The 21,756-nt window shown below is 36.7% G+C and overlaps 1 protein-coding gene across 4 annotated transcripts in view; it reads left to right on the forward strand.

The window, feature by feature from the left end:
• The window catches only part of RPGRIP1L (RPGRIP1 like), a 57,417-nt gene that overhangs the window by 180 nt on the left and 35,481 nt on the right, over positions 1-21,756 (forward strand). For 2 of the 4 annotated variants that reach the window (XR_002780312.1, XM_023530637.1), the window contains exons 1-7: positions 680-807; positions 3,385-3,476; positions 5,058-5,202; positions 8,362-8,660; positions 10,451-10,553; positions 11,796-11,939; positions 20,604-20,709. Coding sequence is in view for 3 of the 4 variants with exons in the window: in XM_023530637.1 (XP_023386405.1) it covers positions 3,392-3,476; positions 5,058-5,202; positions 8,362-8,660; positions 10,451-10,553; positions 11,796-11,939; positions 20,604-20,709 (882 nt within the window). In the remaining variant the exon portion in view is untranslated. Of the gene's footprint in view, positions 1-679; positions 808-3,384; positions 3,477-5,057; positions 5,210-8,361; positions 8,661-10,450; positions 10,554-11,795; positions 11,940-20,603; positions 20,710-21,756 lie in introns of those variants that run through there. The other 2 variants (XM_023530638.1, XM_023530640.1) reach the window with 2 other exon arrangements.

Below are 21,756 nucleotides of genomic sequence, written 5' to 3' on the forward strand. Positions count from 1 at the left end.
GAGCCAACTGTTCCAAATAAACACACCTGAGCGCACAGGTACTTCACCTAAACTTGATCTCAGTCCTCAGAGAGAAAGCACAGCTGGTATAATCACAGTTATCTGAGAGTCCGGTAAACTGAGGCACGAGGGTAGCTACAAATTTACCCAAGGAATTAGGTGCAGAAGCAGAACTAGTAAATGAGTGTCTTCTCATTTGTGAGTTGATCCAAAGGGACTAGGCCTGCATCCGGAGCAGCACGAATGTATAACCCCAGTGTTTCTGGCTCCCTTGCTGACAAGGCCCTTTCGTCCCTTGGCTTAAGCCCGTGCGGCCGCTCGCATCCAGCCAAACCCTCCTGGTTCCCTGCCCCGAGTTCCCAGTGCACGAAAGATCCCCGACTCCGGAGAGCCCCACATACCTTAGCTTCGCGTTCTCGTTCCTCGGCGGTCGGGGTCCGCTTCATGCTGCCGCTACAGCCTCCTTCGCCACGGCTACCCTTGTAGATCCCTCGCTCTGGACCCCGCCCCCTGCGTGTAGTTCTCTCGGCATCCTGCTTCCGTCCAATGCCATTCTCCCCCAGAGCCGCGAGAACTACCACTCCCAGGATGCACGGCGGCGACGTGGCGCGCTAGACTTTCCCAGGTCCGACAACTGGCCGAGCGTAGCCTGCTACGCAGCGAGCAGGCGGGCTGGGCCCCGAAGAAAACTACATTTCCCAGGAGACCACGGGGCCTGCCATGTTTTTCCCGTGCTTCCCTCGGCCAGCCGCGGATACGCCGTCGGCGCTATAGCAACGGTTAACTAGCGGCAGGGAGAGAGTGGCGGTGAGTACTCTGGGGGGAGCCGAGGGGGATGGAGGTGGCCCACCCCCTACCTGCAGCACCGGCTGGGGTCCTGGGGACTGCTCTACTGCCTGGAGAAGGCCCTGGAGTTCTGCTCTCGTGAAAAAGTAGCCCAGCACGAGACCCCTCCACACCCTCAGGCCTGAATCACAGCCGACCCGGTACCCCCACGGCCGGCGCCGGCGTGAGACTTTATATCCCAGACCTAAACCCTGGCTGGTGAGAGTTGATGCTGATTGCAATGTTTGTCCAAGTCCTTATTCAAGCAGAAAGTGATATAAACACAGTTCGCTTATTTGACCTGGGTTAGGAATTCGTTGGTACACCCTTAAACCTCTTGAATTGCCTGCTGTTTGCTTAATTATTTGTAATTATCTGTTGATCGTCTTATTATCCCATAGTCTAATAACTACATAAAGGCAGGGTCTTTGTTTACCATTTCAGTCTCACTGCCAGATACTCATTTATTCAATAAATATTAATGTTGGTGCCCACATTGTGCCAGGCAGAGTTCCCGACCAGCTGTGAACTGGACAGAAACCCATCTCAGGGTGCCTATTTATACGTTATTAGCAAAGACAAACTAGTAATGAACAAATAAAATAATTTCAAGTAGAGATGATTGCTATAACAGAAATAAACAGTGATGAAATTGGGAGGAAAAGTAACATAATCAGGGAAGGCCTCTCTGAGGAAGTGATATTTAAGCTGAGCCCCAAAGTATGAGGAGCCAGCAAAAGCCTTGAGCAAGACAAGGATGCTGTGGCTTTCGTGAACCTAAAAGACAACAGTGTGTTTGCAGAATAGTGAGCAAAGAGGGGTAGCATAAGGTGGGTTTTTTCTCACCCTCATTAACATTTTTGGCCAGATATTCCCTCATTGTGGTTCCAGTGCCCTGTGGGATGTTTAGCATCCTCTCTGACTTCTAGATGCCAGTAACCCCCCCTTCCCAGTAGTGACTATCAAAACTATAATGAGACAACTGCTTCTGAGAGGTGTGACCTCAGGCAAGTTACTTAAACTATGTCTCAGTTTCTTCATTTGTAAAGTAGGACTCATTTGAGGAACAAACGCTCAAGGATATTGTGAGATATTTAAGTATTTCATGTATGTAGAGCACTTAGAAAAGTGCCTGGCACATTTGAGTATGCAGTAAATGTTAACACCATCATCATCGTTATTGTTACTATTATAAAAGCTACCATAACTCTGTCATGGAAAAATTACCCTTTTTACAAGTGTCCTGTGTTTAAACTTCTTGAGAATTTGGTTCCTAAAATTGACTGTTTCTGTAGCATCGTTTCCAAAAGAAGATGACCACCCAGGCATATGTCTGTGAGCTGTTTATGTCACAGCAAAATGCAGTAGTTCTCAACCTTTGATGAGTTACAATAAAAGTTATTAACCCTCTCTAAAAGGTATTGCATATACACATGGGCATATAAGATTTTGTAAACCATCTCTGGGTCCACAGACCCTGATGCCCCATAGACTCTATTCATTCATTTAACAACTATTGAGTGAATGCCCGCTATGTGCCCAGCTCTGTGCCAGTCTCTAAGAATACAGAGGTGAACAAGACAGATAAGCTTGCTACTCTCTTGGACTTCGCATTTTAGGACCAACATTCTAGAGATTGAGAACCTCTGTCTCAGGGCATCTTAATTGGCAGTTTGCATTTGGCTTGCTGGGTAGATCAAAATGAAAATAAAAAAAAAAAAGAATTTTTAATTGACATACTAGACATTGCATGAACCACTCACATCCATATGCAAAAACTGCCCTGCATCTCTGTAAATAAGAGAAATTATCTAAAAATGCCAGAATTAGCTGGACATCCTGTATGTTGAAGTGGGAAGTCCTGATACTTAGGCCTCATGGCAACAAAGGCAGGACACAACAAAAATGAAGCCAGTTGGTGAATTTATAAAACCTCTTTCACAACTCTTAGAAGAACTACTCACTTGTTTGTGCACCAAGCTGAAAATTAATATTCAAGTAACATTGACCTCCCAGGCAAATCTACTAAATGCTTTTAATGTACCATCTCACATACCCTTATAATCATTGTGAGATAGGTATTATTTTTTTCCATTTTTAAATTAAGGAACTAAAACTCAGTGAGATTAGGTGACTTGACCAGCTAGTAAGTAACATAACAATCATTTGAATCAAGTTCCTGACTTGAGTTGTTTCTGCTTCCTTTTGGAAGCAGAAAAGGGGTAGGAGGTAGAGAGGAGGTATTTCTTAAATTTGGGTGAGTTTCCCCCCCCCCACCCCCACCCCAGAGGATAAGAAAAAGAGAAAAGGAAGAATGATAATCTTACCTCATTTCCTAAGCAAACTATAGGAAATATACTGTTGAAAGGAACACTGTCTCCAAGATTGAATGTAGTATTACTTTTAAAATAGAAGCTTTCATCTTCCTCAAGCTGCACATGTGGGCAATAAGATGTCCATTAAAGTTCTAGTGCCTTATTCATTTTATTTGGTTCATTCCGTTGCATAGTTAATGTTATAACTTGGAAAGATTTTATTTGAATTTTCTTTTCTCCACAGATAGGCCATGTCTGGTCCGGCCGATGAGACTGCAGGAGACCTGCCTGTGAAAGATATAGGTCTAAACCTCTGTGGAATGGGAGGGTTACAAGGTATGGCCAGCTGTTATTTATTACAGTTATGAACTTTGATCAGTAACTTCTTTACTTTTAATTTAAAGTATTTTTGATATTCATACAAACGAAGCCATTTAAGTAACTATATAGCTCTTGATTGGACTAAACAAGAAGATGGAGTGTTTAGAACAACATATGGCATTTTACTGCATGCATCAATTATCAACAGCTCATAGAAAATGTAAAATCTCCCTCTGTTCTGATAAAGAATTGTTATAAATCATCTTTTTAAAATTCCACACATCAGTAGAAACTACAGAGAGTATCAAGCCTCCAAACCAAATTGCCTGGCTTAAATCACATTCACCATTAAAATGTTTCTTTATGTTTAAATTTTATGTGGGAGGAAATGCCATATTTAAAATTTTTTGTCTTTCAAGTAGAGTATCTCAAAATGGTTTGTTTATTCAAGGGATATTGAGTTTGTTTTATCAAATTAATATACATTAAAGGTTTTCTTTATCCTTTTATATCTTAGCGGTTGCTATAGAGCTGAAAAGCACTTTCAAATTGAGAAAGAAAAGCACCTCATTAAGGAATAATTTAGAGTGTAGAGCTAGCTATATTTTTATTTGCCTGTGCTATGTGCTGGCCACACTGTCATGCCAACGCATTTGTCATTGAGAAGGCTGTGGTGTAAAATGTATTCCACTAAGACATCTTCGTACACCTGCTAATCAGGAATGATGCGAGTGGCCACCTTGAACTGCCACAGAAAGGTGGTCAGTGTATTGTTTGTTGAAAAAGACAAATTTGTATAGCTTTATGTTAAAAGTATGTATAAGCTTTGATTTAGATTTTTGGCAGAGTATCAGGAATGCAAATACAAATACATTTTAAGTGTGCAGAGTTCTTTATTGGGATTCGATACCCTAAGTTTAATTCTTCCCCTCAGTAAATAAAGCTTTAATCTTGGTTCATTTGTTCTTTTTTTCTTTTGGAGGATTTTTGAAAATCTACCTACTTCGCAGTGATATGAAAAATACCAAATTTAAGCTTAAGTCAAAAATATCATGCACTTGCTAAAAGGTATAAAAGTTCTTTAATAAGCTGTGAAGCTTTTTTTTTTTTTAGTTTGGTCTTACAAATTCTACAGTTTATTTTCTATTACTCAACACTCATAGCTCAGAAAAAATCTCAGTCATATTGTTTCGCCAAATTATTGTTATAACTCTTGCCTTTGCAAAAAAAAAAAAATACTTTCCGATAGGCAGACTTTTAGTTTTTTCAACAGTCAGCATGTAAATTGAAAAAAGTTTTTATTGAATCAGAGTGCCAGCTTACATTCTTAAAGAGCAGTTATTTGAATTTATTTTTGAGTAGATACCATCTTTGTTCAAATCATTCATGTTGTAGATAAAGCATTAATAGTAAAGTTTTTCATTTTCACCTCCAATGTGAACAATGCTATAACATATTCTAAAGCAATCTTAATTGTAGGTCACAAAGGAAAAAGTCTGAGATGAGTGCATCAGACTTTATATAAATATCAACAATTATCATTTTTAGAGACTGTTCGAAGTAACCCCACCATTAATTACCTTGCCATTTTTGCAGAAACTTCAACAACACGGACAGTGAAGTCACGCCAGGCAGTGTCACGTATCAGTCGTGAGGAACTGGAAGACAGATTTTTGCGTCTGCACGATGAGAACATTTTGCTTAAACAGCATGCCCGCAAGCAAGAGGATAAAATTAAAAGGTTATGATAAAAAGCTTTTAGCTTTTTTTCCTGACTCTGTAAAGTTTGGAAGATATGCTTTTTTATAAACTTAATTGAAAGCCCCACCTTGAATCTTTTTTTGGAACGAGGCAGGTTGTAAATAAATACAATTTTTAAAAATGGAAACTCTTACAAACTAGAATAATAAACCAAAATGACTGTGAGTGTTTCTCATGTCTGAAGTTGCTATTTGAAAGAAAAAACTAATAGCTAAGTGCCATGAGTGTATCATATCTATAAATAACTTTCGGGTTAATATTTATAGTTTAATAAGCAAATGGCCAAAGCATCTGTTTTTAAATGTCTTGATTTTAAAATGAAAGTTTTAAAAAGTAATTAGCTATTTTAACTTGTTAGAACGCATGTTTCCTTAAAATTTAGAGTTTACTAATGAAAACATTACTTCAATATCTGGAACATATTTAACTTTGCTTGGGTTAGGCTAGAATCTATATTTATTTCAAAGAGTCTCAGCTATTTCTGAAAAAACATCGTCACTCTTGATTTACGTGCAAAATTTTCTGCAGAGATGATTTCTTAAGAATAGCTATTTAATTTTTCTTCTTCAGAAACACTATGACTATCTTCTGAATGGGTGGCATTAAAAACAAAAAAGTGCGTTCACATCTAGAATCATGAACAGGTCTGTATTTATATTCATGTTCTAGGTTTAATGGAAAGGAGAGACTTCCAAGAAAGAAGGTAGGGTTTTTTCTGCTTAGAATTTATCCTAAAGGGGTGATTCTAGTTCAGTTTTCTCTGAGGACTTTATTTTAATGACCTGCTGACCAGCTGTGTGCGGGGCTTTTACTTTGAGTTGGTCCTTGAGTCATGATGTCTTTTTTTTTCAAGACATGCGACTCACTCGCCTGATTTCTCTTCTGACCAGTGACACACATGTCAGCCTGTCAGTATGAGGGATGTAGTCTATAACCACGAAACAATTTTTTTTTTCTTTGTTAGCCTAATTGGTCAGTAAAAGAATTGAATTCACAGCCTTGACCTCATTAGTAATTTGTCCTAGCCAGAAAATATAAAACAACTTAATAAGCCATGTAGTTTAATGGAAAAAGGACTGGGCTAGGAGTCAAGTTGTGTGCATGTGTTCTATTATCTCTCTTCCACTAGCCTATAGTGTGTTCAAACCGTTTAACCTCCTGGGATTTGATTTTACTCAGACTTGAGAGTGGTGATCTAATGACCACAGTGACCCAAAGCCCTAAACTCCTCAATTTCACACCACTGACACCTCCTAGATACCTGAGTAGAACTGCCTTTAAATCTATCCTTAAGATGTAAGTAATATCACTTACTTCAGTATAAATGTAGATTTGATAAGCCACATTTAGAAGTAAATACTCAACTGATCACTTAACGAGTTTTTAACATCATACAATAATGAAATCAAACATGACAATTATTGCTATTACCGGAGAAAGAGATTCAATCTATGATTCTTGACAAAGTTTACTTGAACATCTTTGAAGGAATTTAAAGGCAGTCTATCGATGTGCTTTCTTTGCCTTCAAATTTGAGGTCATTTATTTTTCCCTAGATTTTGACTGCTTTTTTGTATTAAATCTGTATCTTTCTTTTGAATGTAATCACAATCAGTGTCCAGATCTCTTCTGTAACAGAAGGTTCAGATATTCAGGTTGACGTCTCACTTAGTTGGCTACCATATTTCTATGGATAAGCCAGTGGCATGGGGCTCAGAATCCTAAACTCATTAAAGGCCTAGGAAGAGTGTGTGTCTCTGTTCAGCTGTGATACCTGCCCAGATTTCCCACTGATCCATCATTCTCTGGGTTAGGTGGAAAAGGAACTAATCCATTGATTATTTTACTAGGGTGTTTGTAGTACTCTTGGATCTTGGTTTTTATTATGCTATATCCCTTATAAAGCATGTTTAATGGATGTGCCTCAAGGGAAAGAGAAAACAATCTTAACTGATTATGTTCTGCATAGCTCTCCCTGATGCCACATGCTGGAGGCCAGAGAAGCCAGAAGTGTAGAGAGACATGTATTACTACCGCTTTTACAGAGGACTCTGCTTAGGGCAAAAAAAGGTTGTTCTGTGACATCCCAAAGCTATTAAGGATTTTTTTTTTTATTTCACTTTTGTTCTCTTAAGTAAAAGCTTCTGTCCATAACCATGCTAAAATAAAGCGAAACCCGTTTAAAGAAAAATGAAGTGAGTTTTTATTTTCAATCTCCTGTCTGGGTCTTTATAAAAATAGATTCACTATAAACTAGAATCAGCTATTGAAGATGTGCGACCAATTTTGTAAAGTCTTGAACTTGTGTCTCTCATCAAAGCCACCTTTTCTTTCTTGTCCTGCCAAGATTTTTCCATTCACTGCCAGGCATGTTTTCCGTACGTGTATATTACATCACCCCCACGTGCCCTTTCTGTCTTTTGTTCTGTCTAACCAGTTTTTATCAAAACTTAAAAGAATCAGAAGTATAAACTCCCGAGATGTCAAAAGCACGATTTATGTCTCAACTTAAAGGTGGCATTAAAATAATACTTTCACATCTAACTATTTTCCGCCATTAAACATGCGTGTTTCTTGAGCACTAAGCAACCTTTAATGGTGCATTTTGGTTTCTTTTGACTTTTCCATTGCGCTTTTTATTGTGTGTATCTATACATTCTAACACTTTTATATTTGTAGTATGTCTTAATCCTAGAGAAACCGAAAACAATATATCACCTAAATGCTGCATAGGCTTAACACTCTTTTCAAAAGTTTTAACTTACTGTGGCTTGCAGATATAACCCACTACATCCACAATCTGTAGCTACATTTAAGTGCATACAGCATTCCTACATAAGGTCATGCGTTAAAAATTGCATTTGAGGAACATATGGAGTAAATATGTGTCCTCTCTTTACTAACCTTAAATGATAAGCCTTAGGAAACTGTTATTTGTCAGTGCTATAAAGCAGATTGTTGCCCAGTGGTTTCAATTATCATCAAAGGATTCTTCACAGGCAGTAATAGTTACATCAAAACCTGAAATTTATTATTCAGGTTCTGCACTGAAGTCTTCACAGTGATTATGTTCCTTTCAACAGAATGCATTTTATGCTGACTTCTCACATTCCTTTTCATCTTTTTATTATTTCCCTAGAATGGCCACCAAGTTAATACGACTAGTTAATGACAAGAAAAGATATGAGCGGGTTGGTGGCGGCCCCAAGCGGCTGGGACGAGATGTGGAAATGGAAGAAATGATTGAGCAGCTGCAAGAGAAAGTTCATGAGCTTGAAAGACAAAATGAAGTCCTCAAAAACAGACTAATTGCAGCCAAACAGCAACTTCAAATCCAGGGTCACAGGCAAACTCCATACAATTATGTACAATCTCGTGTGAACACTGGGCGTAGAAAAGGGAATGAAAATGCAGGCTTAAAGGAATGCCCCAGGAAAGGTAAAATAAAGCTTACATTAAATCCTAAACTTAAGTCTTTTAAAAGGTAGTTTTACACACACACACACACACAGTTTTATTTCTGTATGCATGCTTTTAAGTGTCTTTAAAAAGAAAAAAATAGTTTCTTGACTTTTTGATAAAATTGTTAATGTTAACATGAAGATCATTTTATTTAAGAATCACCAGATCACACTCAAAATTTAGTACAACACTGAAAATAACCATTCTATTGAAATGAGACATGTATGAAACTTCATAAAATATGAGTTGAGTTTGCAGGGTTTTTTATATTATAGAAGCTAATCACATTGACTCAGGCAAATGGGGAAACGAACTACTTTGCCTGTATGTGATCAAACTTTTTGTTTTGAATGATCACGCTTAAGCTCTTTGTGGAAAGACCTTTGATAACATTTGCAAAATTGTTTAAATCTTTCTCATCCTGTGGAGCCAGTGGAATGTGCACATAACTACAAGTTTGAAAAGTTGTGTTTCTTACTCCTCTACTCTCTGATGACCTTGGACAAATCTTCTAATCATTCTGAACTTGAGTTATCTTTACATATAAAATAAAAGGATTTAAGCAAGTGCCCATAAGGGTCTGTCTTCTCCAGAAGTGATCATAAGCTGATCACTTTCCTCATTTTGAAAATGAATCACCTAAAACCTACCCAGGTTACAAAACAATTCAGTTGCATAGAGAATTTTCCACATCGAAAGAACCTAAACATTTCTAGTAAAATCCCAATTCTCTCCTCTCACAGACAAATTTTATTTATAATGAAGCAAAAATCAGTCAGTATTTTAGGTAACATGTTTTAGTTTCAGCTACTAGCAAAGGAATCTTAGCTTTAATTGATCTTCGTTTGGAATTCACATAAAGACCAAACATTTTTAGGGATATAAAAAATGATGTAAAATCTTTATTTCAATTTATTGAGGAAGAAGAAAACACCATATGAACAGAAAGGGAGAAAAACGTGTTCTATTTTTTTCTCCAAGCCAAAATGTTAACACTGCCTGTTCCCTAGTCAGAGTGCCTTTGAAGTCAGGAAGGCCCCCACACAGGCAGGAGGCAGCTGCAGGATGAAAGAGCGTGGCTACCCCTAGCTATGTGAGGTTGGCAGTAGACTTTGAATATAACCAAAGCCATCGCGATGAATTATACATGAGAAAATACATTCTGGCGCTAATTGACTTTTTACATGGAAGAGAGAACTCGTCCTCTCATGGCCTCGTTTTCCCCATCTGTAAAATGGAGCGATAGCACCAGATGAGAAAAAAGGGGCAAGAGATGCTAGCGCCACAGTAATGCATTTTGAATTTAAAAACCCACTTGTCCTCTCTGAGCCTTAGTTTTGTCGTCCGTGACTGTAGCTGGGCAAGGTGATCTCTAAGGTCTGCAAGGTCTTTCATCCTAAGTGAACAAAGGCCCACATTTTAGATTAGCACGGTGAGCTAATCTACTGCTGTGAATTGCTGTTGAAATAGAAGAGTTTGATGGAAGTTTCTCCCTATAGAAAAAATGAGCCACAGAGCAGTCGTCTTTTTACTTTTTATTTTTTACTTTTTTGAGTTTGTATAAGAGTTTATTTGAGCCAGTAGTCCTTTGAAAATATGACTCCAATAGATCTAATAGTTCCTTTGGCGATGTATTTCTAATTCTCTGTACCATTAGCATATATCTCTCAGTACTTAAGACATTTTATTATATTACAGATTTCCTTATGATAGCAAATCAAGGGTCCTCTTTTCTAACTTCTGTAATCTTATTAATTTATTTTTAGGTATTAGATTCCAAGATGCAGACGTAGCAGAAATGGTACAACCCATGGTTACGAAATATGGCAATAGTTTACTTGAAGAAGCCAGAGGAGAAATAAGAAATTTGTATGTATTCTTTTTGTGGTCATTTTAGAACTTTTTTTTTTTTTTTTTTTGAGCCCTCTCTTTATTTTAAACAAAATTGGGTTACATACAGATAATTTGCTCTATTACAATACAGCTAGATCTGTGGGGTAAGAATATATTATTAAACGTGTTTCCATTAAAATGAAGAAAAGGAACAACTTAACCAACTGAATCGACGAAAGGATTTATAGAATAGTCCTTTTTATTATAATTTCCCCCCAAAGGGATGGCTCAAAGTCCATTCGTTTAAAATAGTATAAGCTTTAGAAGCAACATTTTCATTCTCAGAAAAATTACAGGTATTTTTTTTTAATCCTGAATTAGCCTTTTTGTGGTTAAAAATAAAAAAATTAGAGGGAGTGGCTTAAAAGTTTGGAGTTATCAAATACATATGGATTTCAGATTTTGTTTCACTATAATTCTACAGTACTGCATTCTTCATCATACTATGGTTTCAAAAAAGTTACTTCTGCCACGTTTGGCTTACTTTTCCAGTTAATCAAAGCCTCATGGTTTCAGTGTCTGTGAGTCACACAAATGAAGATGAGATTCTACCTTATCTATAGGCCTTCACCTGGATCATCAAAAAGTAGCAATTCTGAATGAGGAAAGAAAACATGAGGCAAAGAATATCATTCTTTATATAGTTGCTTAAGAATAATATGGGCTTCAAATTTTTTCTTTTGAATATTTTAAATACCAGCTACAGTAATGATTATACTGTAAGAGAATAAAACTCAAAGACTAGACCTAGTCTTGTTAACCGGTCAGTCAGCTGAAAAGCCAGGTCCTTACACTGGGATGCCGCCAGACAGGGCGGAGGTAAATATGTGCTAGAGACTGCTAAATTAAGTTTCGCAAAATTTTTGCCATCTCTTTCTGAAGGGTTGATTTGGGTGATATGGGTGGATCTGCATAGGAGAGAGCAAAGGGACATGACTTAGCTGAAGAGAACCAGATTGTGGAGTGCATAGCAGGTAACCAACAAATACTTACAAACTGAATTGAACCAAAGTCCAATCTACTGTCTAGGACGCCATCTTACAAAAAGCTTATCTTGAATTGTTGCGTGTGTACCTTTAGATCATCACATTTAAGCTACTTCTACTTTCCTGTGTGCAGAGGCACTTAAGCTAAAATTTTTAACTTTCTTTGTACTGATCTTAAATACCGAGGATATCTCCTCAAACTGCAAATTAACATAAAGATTCTTTATTTCAGAGAAAACGTTATTGAGTCGCAGAGAGGCCAGATAGAAGAGTTAGAGCACTTGGCTGAGATCCTGAAAACTCAGTTGCGGAGAAAAGAAAATGAAATTGAGTTATCTATTCTTCAGCTTCGTGAACAGCAGGCTACAGATCAAAGGTATGTTAAAACTTCCTATATCACTTTGATAAGGTCAAAATTAGTTTAAAATACTTTACCATATGCCACAGAAGGATAAGTCTAGTCTATTTTGCAGTAGACTAGAATTACAGTTTTGACTTAACCTTCTTCATATAAGCCTGCTGTAGACCTACTAACTGCCATCATCAACATTCCAGGCTGAGGGCAGTGTCCCTACCTACTCTGCCTCGTCTTGTTGTCACCACTCATTTGCCCCATTTACCAAGACCGTAGAAAGTTCTGACACTATTTGATTATATCTACCAAGAGAAATATGTGTGACAAGGACTCAGCTGGTGGCGTACCTTGTGAATAAGTCCAGCCTTAAGTTTTTATCAACTTTAAAAGGTAGTAAATTTCATAAAATGATACCAATTTTTTTATTCCAAAAAGGCGTCACCTCTCCCAGTATTCAAAGTTCGCGTGAAAATCTGTTGATTATTATGGATGACAGAGGGGCCCTTTATTAGTCCCCTTGCTGCCTCCTCATATTTGACGTTTTATAATGTGCAGTATTTTCTTTCCCGTCCTCCTTTGTTATTATTTCATTCCTAAAACCTTTTCTCTCTCCTTTCACATTATGCTTCCAACATATTTTTTCTTGAATTGTTTTCTTCTCTTTATGGCTTTTCTGTTTTCATTTCTTTTCTTTTGTCTTGATGTTCGTTTTTTTGGACCAAGCATACCTCAAAGTAGAGAGAGTAGCATATTGAACTCCCACGTCCCCATCCCCCAGCTTCAACAGTCTCAGAGTGTTACCAATCTCACGTCATCTGTCCTTCACTTTGCTTCCTTCAGTTACTTAGCCCCAGCCAGATATCGTGTCATCTCACCTGTAAATACTTCAGTATATATCTCTACCTGATAAGGAAATTTCTTCTAATATAACCACCATGCCATTATCGCACCTAATAAAGTTAAGGGCAATTCCTCGATATTATCTAATAACCAGTTTATTAGGTGAGTTTTATCAGACTTCCCCGAAGATGTCTTTCTACGGTTTGTTTGAATTGGAAGCCAGCTGAGGTGTACACGTTACGTATGATTGTTATATCTCTTTTATTTATCTCTTCACGTTTCTCTAAACCAGACTTAGAGCCTCTATTTGTTTCTCCGCTCTCCAGTTGATGTGATATCATGCGTATGTGGCTAAGTTTTCATTTAGAGAAATCAAGTATGATTTTTCTAATTTTTCATTTCAGAGTCAGAGTTTAATTCTCCTTTAACAAACTAACCTGACATGGTAATATTTGAAAAAGGTACGAAATGATGCATAATGTGAGACTCGTTTAAAAAAAATAAAATGGGCTACAAATATATGAAAAACTTTATATTTCAGAGATTTAAAGGATTAGTATTATCTCTAATAATTTCTGTTCTTGAAAAGTTATGTGTAAAATTAAATTATGTAATGAAATTCTGTATATTTAGTGACATTTATATATGCTTCTTAGTGCAGGGCAAAAGAAACATGAATATTTTTGAGAATTATATGTTTACTAGGGAATGTAATTTGAACCGTGGCTTGGAACCACCTAGAATACCAAGGAGTCACCATGTTCCCCTAGGAAGAACTGATGTAGACTTAGCCTTCTTGGAAATCCAAGAAATGGCTCCTGTGAGAAACTGCTAAAGGACCAGACCTCAAGACCGAGTATGGTGATCTTAGTAAATTGCCCACAGGCATATTTAAGATATTATCTGCATATAAGAATTGTACCCTTAGGTCAAGCCCCACCTTGGAGCCCATCCCTATCAGCTTCATTTCCTCCTTGGCATTTCTGAAGTCCCCAAAGAGCAGCATGGGCACTGAGTCTGCTGTCCCTTCTTCCAAGGGGGATGTGATCATCTGGGAACTAGAGCGTTTGATGTTAATTGAAAGGGAAAACCAAACATCCTTTAATCCTGAGACTAGAACAGCACAAGAAACAGTAATAGTCAGCTACACGTATTTTCTGCTGTAAATATGGTCAGCCAGAGATACCAACATATACACATAGAAGAGTTTACTTCAAAAACTAAACTGCTGCCCTCCTCAGGGGCCCGGATTATTCACTCCATAGCAGTCTGTGTATATGTTATTGTGGTTGTTTTTTGCTCACATCAAAAATTAGAAGTAGAGACAAAATAAAAATTACAGGTAAAGGCACTTTTGTTGCAGAGCTCAAGGAAATAAGCCAATTTGTACTCTACCTCACTGATTTTATAAAATTGAAAATTACATGTTATTTGCTTAGGAGGAAGGGTACCCGTAGTGAATAGCTTATTGTTTCTTGAAATACAGTTGTTGAAAACTGAAGAAATGGCTTCAAGTAAGGGACTTTAGGTCTTTTTTTTTTCTTCTTATATGTTTACACATAGCTCAGAGTTTTATGTGTAACAGCAGTTTTTTTGAGACTAATGGAAAACTTTTGAAAAAGATGTTGGGGAGAATATAAAACTTAGTATAATTTACTGTAGAGAAAAATCACAAAAATGGAAAACATATTTCAACTTGTCTTTCACGGATACGTTCTTTCAGATTTGAAATTCTAGAAGTCTGATCTGGATGTTGGACTCCTTGTTCTCAAACATGAACCTAACATAGTTGTAATCTTCAGAGTACAGTGCTTGATATTTATGGCAAAGAGCCTTTTCATAGAATATTATAGAAACTCTTCGTAGTATGTGTTTAATAGACCAGTTTGGTTTGGCATCGGTTTGACATACACTTTTGGTTATCCAAAGCCCTTAATTGCTTTGAAGTGAAAATCCAGTGCTGCTCTTTTTTATTAAAATCATGTTTTTTCCTGTTATTGTGGTCTATTTTGGAAGACTGAGTTGTGATTTTTGCATATGTTCTACATAATGCCTCATTAGCAAAAAATCTTGTATCATTTACAAGTAGCCTGAATGTCTGTGCTGTTTTGAACAAAAATCCATATTAAAATTTAAACAATATAAAAATGCACATTTTCTGCTTATTAAAAAGGCCGTCTTAAATGCAAAGCAGTAACCAGTGAACACATGTACAAGAACATTAAAATCAAAATGATTTTACCTTTTATTGACTTTTTCAACTCTCAAAATATTTATGCTCTTACCAAATGTGTAAGTAGTTTGTACTATGTTTTTTTAAGTATATGTTAGGGTGTTTACCTTCTTAATTAAAAATCATGTTAAGTGCCGTAATGTCTCAATGGAGGAAATTTAAGCTGTAAATGTTTTAGACATTCTGACCTGCCCTCTTGCCTTTAGTTGACAGCAACTGTCAAACCCTAACATAGGCCTTTTCCGGCAGGAGAAAGCTTGGCTTGGGGGGCTCCATCTTTCCTCTCTGCACAGACGCAGGACAGTTACGTGCCTCCCTAACGTTTCTTTTTGAAAAATTGCAAACCTACAGAAAAGTTGTAAGAATAGTAGTGTGACCACTCACATACCTTTCACTCTTTTGCATAATTGTAAGTGACACAAGCCTGTTCTGCATTCTGCATGGTCATAGGCGATCCCTTCTCCTTCTCTATCCTTTCCCCACCCCCCTCGCATATCTGAGAGTTAAGTGTGTATATCACTTCCCCCTATGGACCCTTCTCAGTCTCTTCTAGGAACAGGGACATCCTCCTATATAGCTGCAGTGCAGCCATCACGTTCGGGACATTTACCAATGAATGATACAGTAGCATCATCGAATACACGTCCATATTCAAATTTCCCTATTGTCCCAATAATGTCCTTTATAGCTGTTTTGTTTAATTAGCTGTTTTTGTTTTGTTTTGCTTTGCTTTGATCTGGTATCCAGTCAAGGCTCCTGTATTGTATTTAACTGTCATGTCTTTCAGGTTTCCTTTATTCTAAAGTGATTCCCCAGTCTTTTCCAGCCTGCTGATTGCTATTTACAGAATGTCCCTCAATTTGGATTTGTCAGATTGCCCAGCCCCCTAATTTAGAGGGCACATCTGGTTCTCGAGCGGAAGGGTAACTGGGGCCAGGGATAACCATGCAAACATTATTATTACACAGGGAGGCGATCTGTCTTTTTTAAAAAATTATACTCACTAAGCTCTTACTGTTGTTATGAATACCGTAAAATGTGCCCAGTAAGAAGCATCACTCAAATACCATATTTTATCCCTGTGCTTTTTATTATTAGTATTACGTAAGATTTTCTGTGATAGCGGCTTGCCGTATTTTCGTAGCATTTTATATAAACCACAGCAGTTGTCATAATTAATAGTAAATAACATGTTAGTGTGTACATACACATCAGAGTGGAGGGAAAGCCAAAACCCAGGAGCATCTCAGTAGGAGGGAGCAGATCAGGAGAGGAGCAAGAATTTCTCTCTTAGAACTGGGTCCGAGCGCTGGCTCCCTCACTCATGGACTCGGGCCAGATGAGAGTCCTCCCAGCCTCCGTTCACTACCTCAACTGTGAAACGAAGGTCGACAGGATACGTGCTTCCCTGCCTTTTAAACAACAGCCACTTTTATGCCTAGGGACCTTGTGTTTCTGCAAGATTTTGTCTACTCAATAAGCACTGTTTATTAATTAAATTAACTCTTTTTTTATTCATCGAAAACGATATCATACCAATCATTGCTTCTGATAATTGTGAAATAACCTCTGTTGTTACTGACTTAGTGTAATTCTATCAAAAAAATAAAAACAATACAAGACCTTTAGTTCACTTTTGCAACTGAATCACCAATAAATCTACATTTCCCATTGGGCTTTTTTAATATATTGAATATAATTCTGTTTCCCATTACTAATTGGAATCCATTAAACTTGATCCTCAGAATGGACTCCTTTTGGAGATGAGTCAGGATTTGGGTTCTTCCTGTCCCCGCCCAGTCCTTTGGAGTGTACCCGCCCCATTTTCAGAAGAGTTTGGTTATATACATGTCCCCCGCCATTCCTTGTCAGGTGTTGAGAGGAAGAAAATACTGAGTTCTGATTTGTATTTTGACCCAATACCAAAAGAAAGATATACTCGAGAGGCAAATAAACATACAAAGACAAAAATTTTCCTCTATACAGTCTTAAATCAAGAAGCATTATTTTCAAGTAGCAATTTTGAGCAAAACCATTACTTTTCAAATAGACTTCCCTCAGCGCTTTTAGTGAAGCTTATTCCATTTAATTTACTAGCGACCTTCTGTAATCCTCTTCAGAAGGGGTATCTTGCTAGTGGCTGTTATCTGCGTGTCCCTAATAAGAGCTATGAATGACCTACATTTCTTTCAACAATACACTTACAGAATGTCTGCCACTGTTTTTTTTTTTAACTGTAGAGTTTTTTTTTTTTAATCCTAAGGTTTTTTCAGCTTTGTCCTCCAAATTTAGACAGCCTAAAACTATTACCCAAAAAGAGCCTCTCTATTCTTTCTCGTAAACATTTGACCTGACTACTTTCCAGAATCTCAGCCTCGCTTCTGTACTCTAAAGCTTACTCTTCTAAATGGTGTTAAATACTATAACATTTTTGCCTCAAAAAAAAAAACCAAGAGGCTTTTTTTAGCATTCATAATCCTTACTGCAGCAAAGAATGAAATGTCAGTAGGGGTTGGGGGTGGGGGAGTTGTGTGCCTGGGAAATGAAGTATAAGAAACTCGCTGGAGCAGAGATTTTTGCTTCTTAAGCTTTCATATGAGACTATACATTACATAGCTCCACTGAAAGATTTTCCTTCTCCAGTGTATCTGAGGTTTTAGGTTTCTGGATTTATTATGGCACCCAGTAGCAAAGCTGGAGTCAAGTGTTTTCAAGGCTTCCATTAGAAATTCCTTTTTCAGAGTTTATTGCTTGACTGTTTCAAATTATGAGAGAAACTTGGCACATAGGTTGTTGAACTGCATTACTTTTTCAACATAAAGTCTAATTTATTTCAGTTTGTTTTTAATCTAGAGATGGGCCAACAACTCTTTTCATAGTTTTAGAAGATTTAATCATAATTCTAAATAATGTCTTTTTAAAAAAGAAAAAAGAAAAGAAACTGTATTTTCCAACTTAAATGTTCATAGTTTTTTCAAAATCCTTGTTGAAAAATTTGAGAAATTTTTTTTTTACAAAGCATTTAATTAATTTGCTCGATATCTGTTTTCAAATCATTTCGCCACGTGTAATACATGTATAGATTGGTGCATGGCCGTCAGAGTTCATCTGAATGTTTTTACTACGCATTGTCCTTTCTGTCAGAATGTCATCCTCCTGAAGGTTTGCCTTTCTCATCACAGGGCATGGAACGGGGCGGGAAAATATAATGTGGAAGTGACTTAAACTATTGCTCATTGAATTAGCCCTGTCCCTGTTCCTCAGAGGAACCAAACTGAGGCCTTCGTCCACACGCATAGAGGTCTGGGACAGGCCACTTACCAAAGACTCTCAGCCGCCTCTTACTGCCAACATCTTTCTCACGTTCCTTGCCAACTCGCTGTGACGTGGCCTTCCAGTCTTTTCTCTCTCACTTCCACCCTTGTCCTTGTTCCATGTTTCATCTATGTAAAAAGAGTTGAGTTGATTATCACGTCTGAGATGATTCTTCACTATACACCTTCCTAAAGGCCAGGCCACATTTATCACATTGTTAATTTTAACTTTTATACACTTTATATTATTGACTCAGCACTTTCAGCTTGACAGCTAGTCAGCCTTCTTTCTCATTGTCACCCCTCAAAAGTATCCAGTCATAATAATGACTATTATGTAGAAAGTCCCTAAAACTGACACTTAAAAATAATTATTAAGGACTTGTAGGTGTTGCATTTTGTCTCAGAATATTTGTCCTCTTTAACAAACTGACTTTTTATTTAAAGCACCGCATCATTATTGCTGGTTTCTAAATACTACCTATGCTATATTTGTGTCCATTTGTTGGGCATTATTAGAATAAAATACTCACTGACTTTTCCTGGCAGTCTTTTGAGAAGTCTAAACTCCAAGGAGTTTAGGAAAATAGTCAAGAAAACATCCACCAATTAAACCTCTGAAAGTTTTTGAAAGATACTTACTGGCCTTTTGCCATACAAAGAAAATTCAAAATTAAAACCTGTTATTTCTATGACCTCATACGGCAAATGAGTTATAGGGACTTAATTCTTTATTAGTATCATTAAATAAGTTATTATTTAGATATATCTGACATATATATCTTCTTGAAATTATTAACATAAGAATAAGAAAAATAAACTATCAGGAACTGAAAATATAAGAAACGATTTGAAATTATTTGAATAATATTCTTTCCTTCCATGTAAATAAATATCATTCATTGTTGAACGGTCAAACCAAGTAATTTTAGGAAAAACAGAAAAATTAGATTTTGACTTCTAAATATGAAAAAAAGGAATGTTTTCTTTAGATCTATTTAAAATGTTTTTTCCATATTATAATTTTTTTTGGTGAGTAAAGATAATAACTAAGGGGAATAATAGTAAACGTGCTATTGCATGAGTGCTCAGAACTACTAGATAATATGTTTTAGACACATAATTATTTTAACATTGTGTTAAGACTGTACCCTGGGCAAGATCCAGGTTCTTGGACTTGTTTATCTTCTGTGTGAGGACAACTAACTGTCCAATGCCAAAATACAATGAACTTTCAAATATCAAAGAGGAAAATTAAGTATTTCAAGTCCTCAGCTGGTTTACAGATGTGTGAGCTTTGTAGTCCATTTTCTGGTTCCAGTAGGGCATTGTGACAATTTTTCCAATATGTGTACACTAGATAAGTTTTGGAAGTAAAACTACTTACTTTGAATACTAAAATGATTTTCTGAATTTAAAATTTTTGTGTTTATTTTTCTTATGAAAAATGAAGCCTAAAACCGAGCTTCACAATCTTAAGATACTTTTGAATGTAAAATGTATTAAATTAAGGAACCTTTCTCTGTCAGGAAAATAAATGCCTTTTGAAAACAGGTATTCATTTAGATCTATGATTAACCTTTAATAAGATCTTCCTGTTAAATTCTACATTTGCTTTAATCTCGGCAGGAAAAATACAAACTAGTATTGCAGCATATAGAGTTTCTATATACCCTGTGGACGTTAAATGATCTCTTACAGCTAAAGGCACATCTGCAACATATTTAAATGCCAGCTTTGGGTATTATTAGTATAAAACGCTAAGTCACTTTTTTTGGAAATATTTTGAAAAGTTCAAACTCCAGGAGGAAACTCCAATAAATGGTAATCTTATGATACCATTTGTTTCGAGGGAAAGGTGGGAAGATGAGGGGCTGTGTTGCATATTTTTCATTTAGGGGAGAGTAGTATGACGGTCCTTCGGAATCAGTCTGCAGTTTGGTGACGGGATAATTTCGTTGCTAAAGGCTGATGTCCTTTTGCGCCATTTTCAGGCCACTCAAAAATTATTTGAGGTCCCTATCATGAGTCGTTGTGTGGGGACACAAGTCATTAAATTTGGGGCTTCTTTCAAATTCTGAGAGTCTGTGAGTTTATGAAAGTTCAAGAATGATTTGTTGGTTTTAAATGATAACTCTATCCTAAGTGAATAATAAACTGAAAACCTCGGTGACTGATCTGCAAGTATGTAAATTTTTTCTAGGTAACATTCAATGAAAAATTGTGATTTCATCACTGATTCTTTTTCTCTTGCCTTACATTTTTTACTTTGTCTTTTTCTTACACACATCGTTAAAGGTCAAACATTCGGGACAATGTAGAAATGATTAAGCTTCATAAGCAACTAGTGGAGAAAAGCAATGCTCTTTCAGTGATGGAAGGAAAATTTATTCAGCTTCAAGAGGTACTGCGATCATTTATTAGGTGATACATAGATACAAATGTTCAAAAATAGTGTTCAAGTTGTATTTTATTTTAAGTAGGATGGTCATAACACTAAAAAATAATTTTTAAAGATTTCTCTTTATTCTCAAGTGTGTATAATTTCATTTCATATATTATTTGTTATTTGTAACTTAATAACTAAAGAAATAAGCAACTGCTTGGACTTTTTATAAATATCTGTGTCATCTTAAAATAATAAACATTTATCATAAATCATCTCATGCCAAGAAAATTTATATTTAACTTCTTTTATCTGAATTTCTATGAGTACATAGCACTGAAGGTTTAGATGTATTTGCATATATCTTCAGTTCTAAGCATTTATGAAATGTCCAAGATAGACCAAAGTTATGAATAGGCCAATAATCAGGTTTCGTTAAGTCTTTCCTTGATGTGGTATTTTGCTTTGTTTTGTCATTGCCATTATCAGAAATGTTTGTGTATCCATCACGTCAACTATCGGTGTATTTATTTTAAATCTTAACCATTCAGGTTGACAATCATTTGGACTCTTCATCCCCACGATTGTTTTAATGAGGGCTATGGCCCCACATGAGTGCCATCAGAGGGCGCCTGTTTATTGGCACTGCATGATTAACATAGGTTCTGGAATTAATGAATTCCAGAACATTCCAGATGAGCAGAATTTATAGTAAGCAGCACAGTAGCCCCCTCTTATCTGTGGTTTCACTTTTTGTGGTTTCATTTATCCACGGTGAACCACAGTCTGAAAATATTAGGCAGGAAATCCCAGAAATAAACAGTTCATAGGTTATAAATTGCATACTGTTCTAAGCAGCGTGATGACATCTTGGGTCGTCCTGCTCTGTCCCACTTGGGACAGGAATCATCCCTTTGTCCAGCGTCCCCACACTGTATTCCCTGCCTGCCCGTTAGTCACCTAGTGGCCATCTCCATTATCAGAGAGAGAGAGCCTACATTCACATAACTTTTATTACAGAATATTATTATAATTATTCTATTTTTTATTAGTTATTGCTAATCT

Source organism: Pteropus vampyrus, unplaced genomic scaffold (genome assembly GCF_000151845.1).
Source record: "Pteropus vampyrus isolate Shadow unplaced genomic scaffold, Pvam_2.0 Scaffold51, whole genome shotgun sequence".
NCBI lineage: Eukaryota > Metazoa > Chordata > Mammalia > Chiroptera > Pteropodidae > Pteropus > Pteropus vampyrus.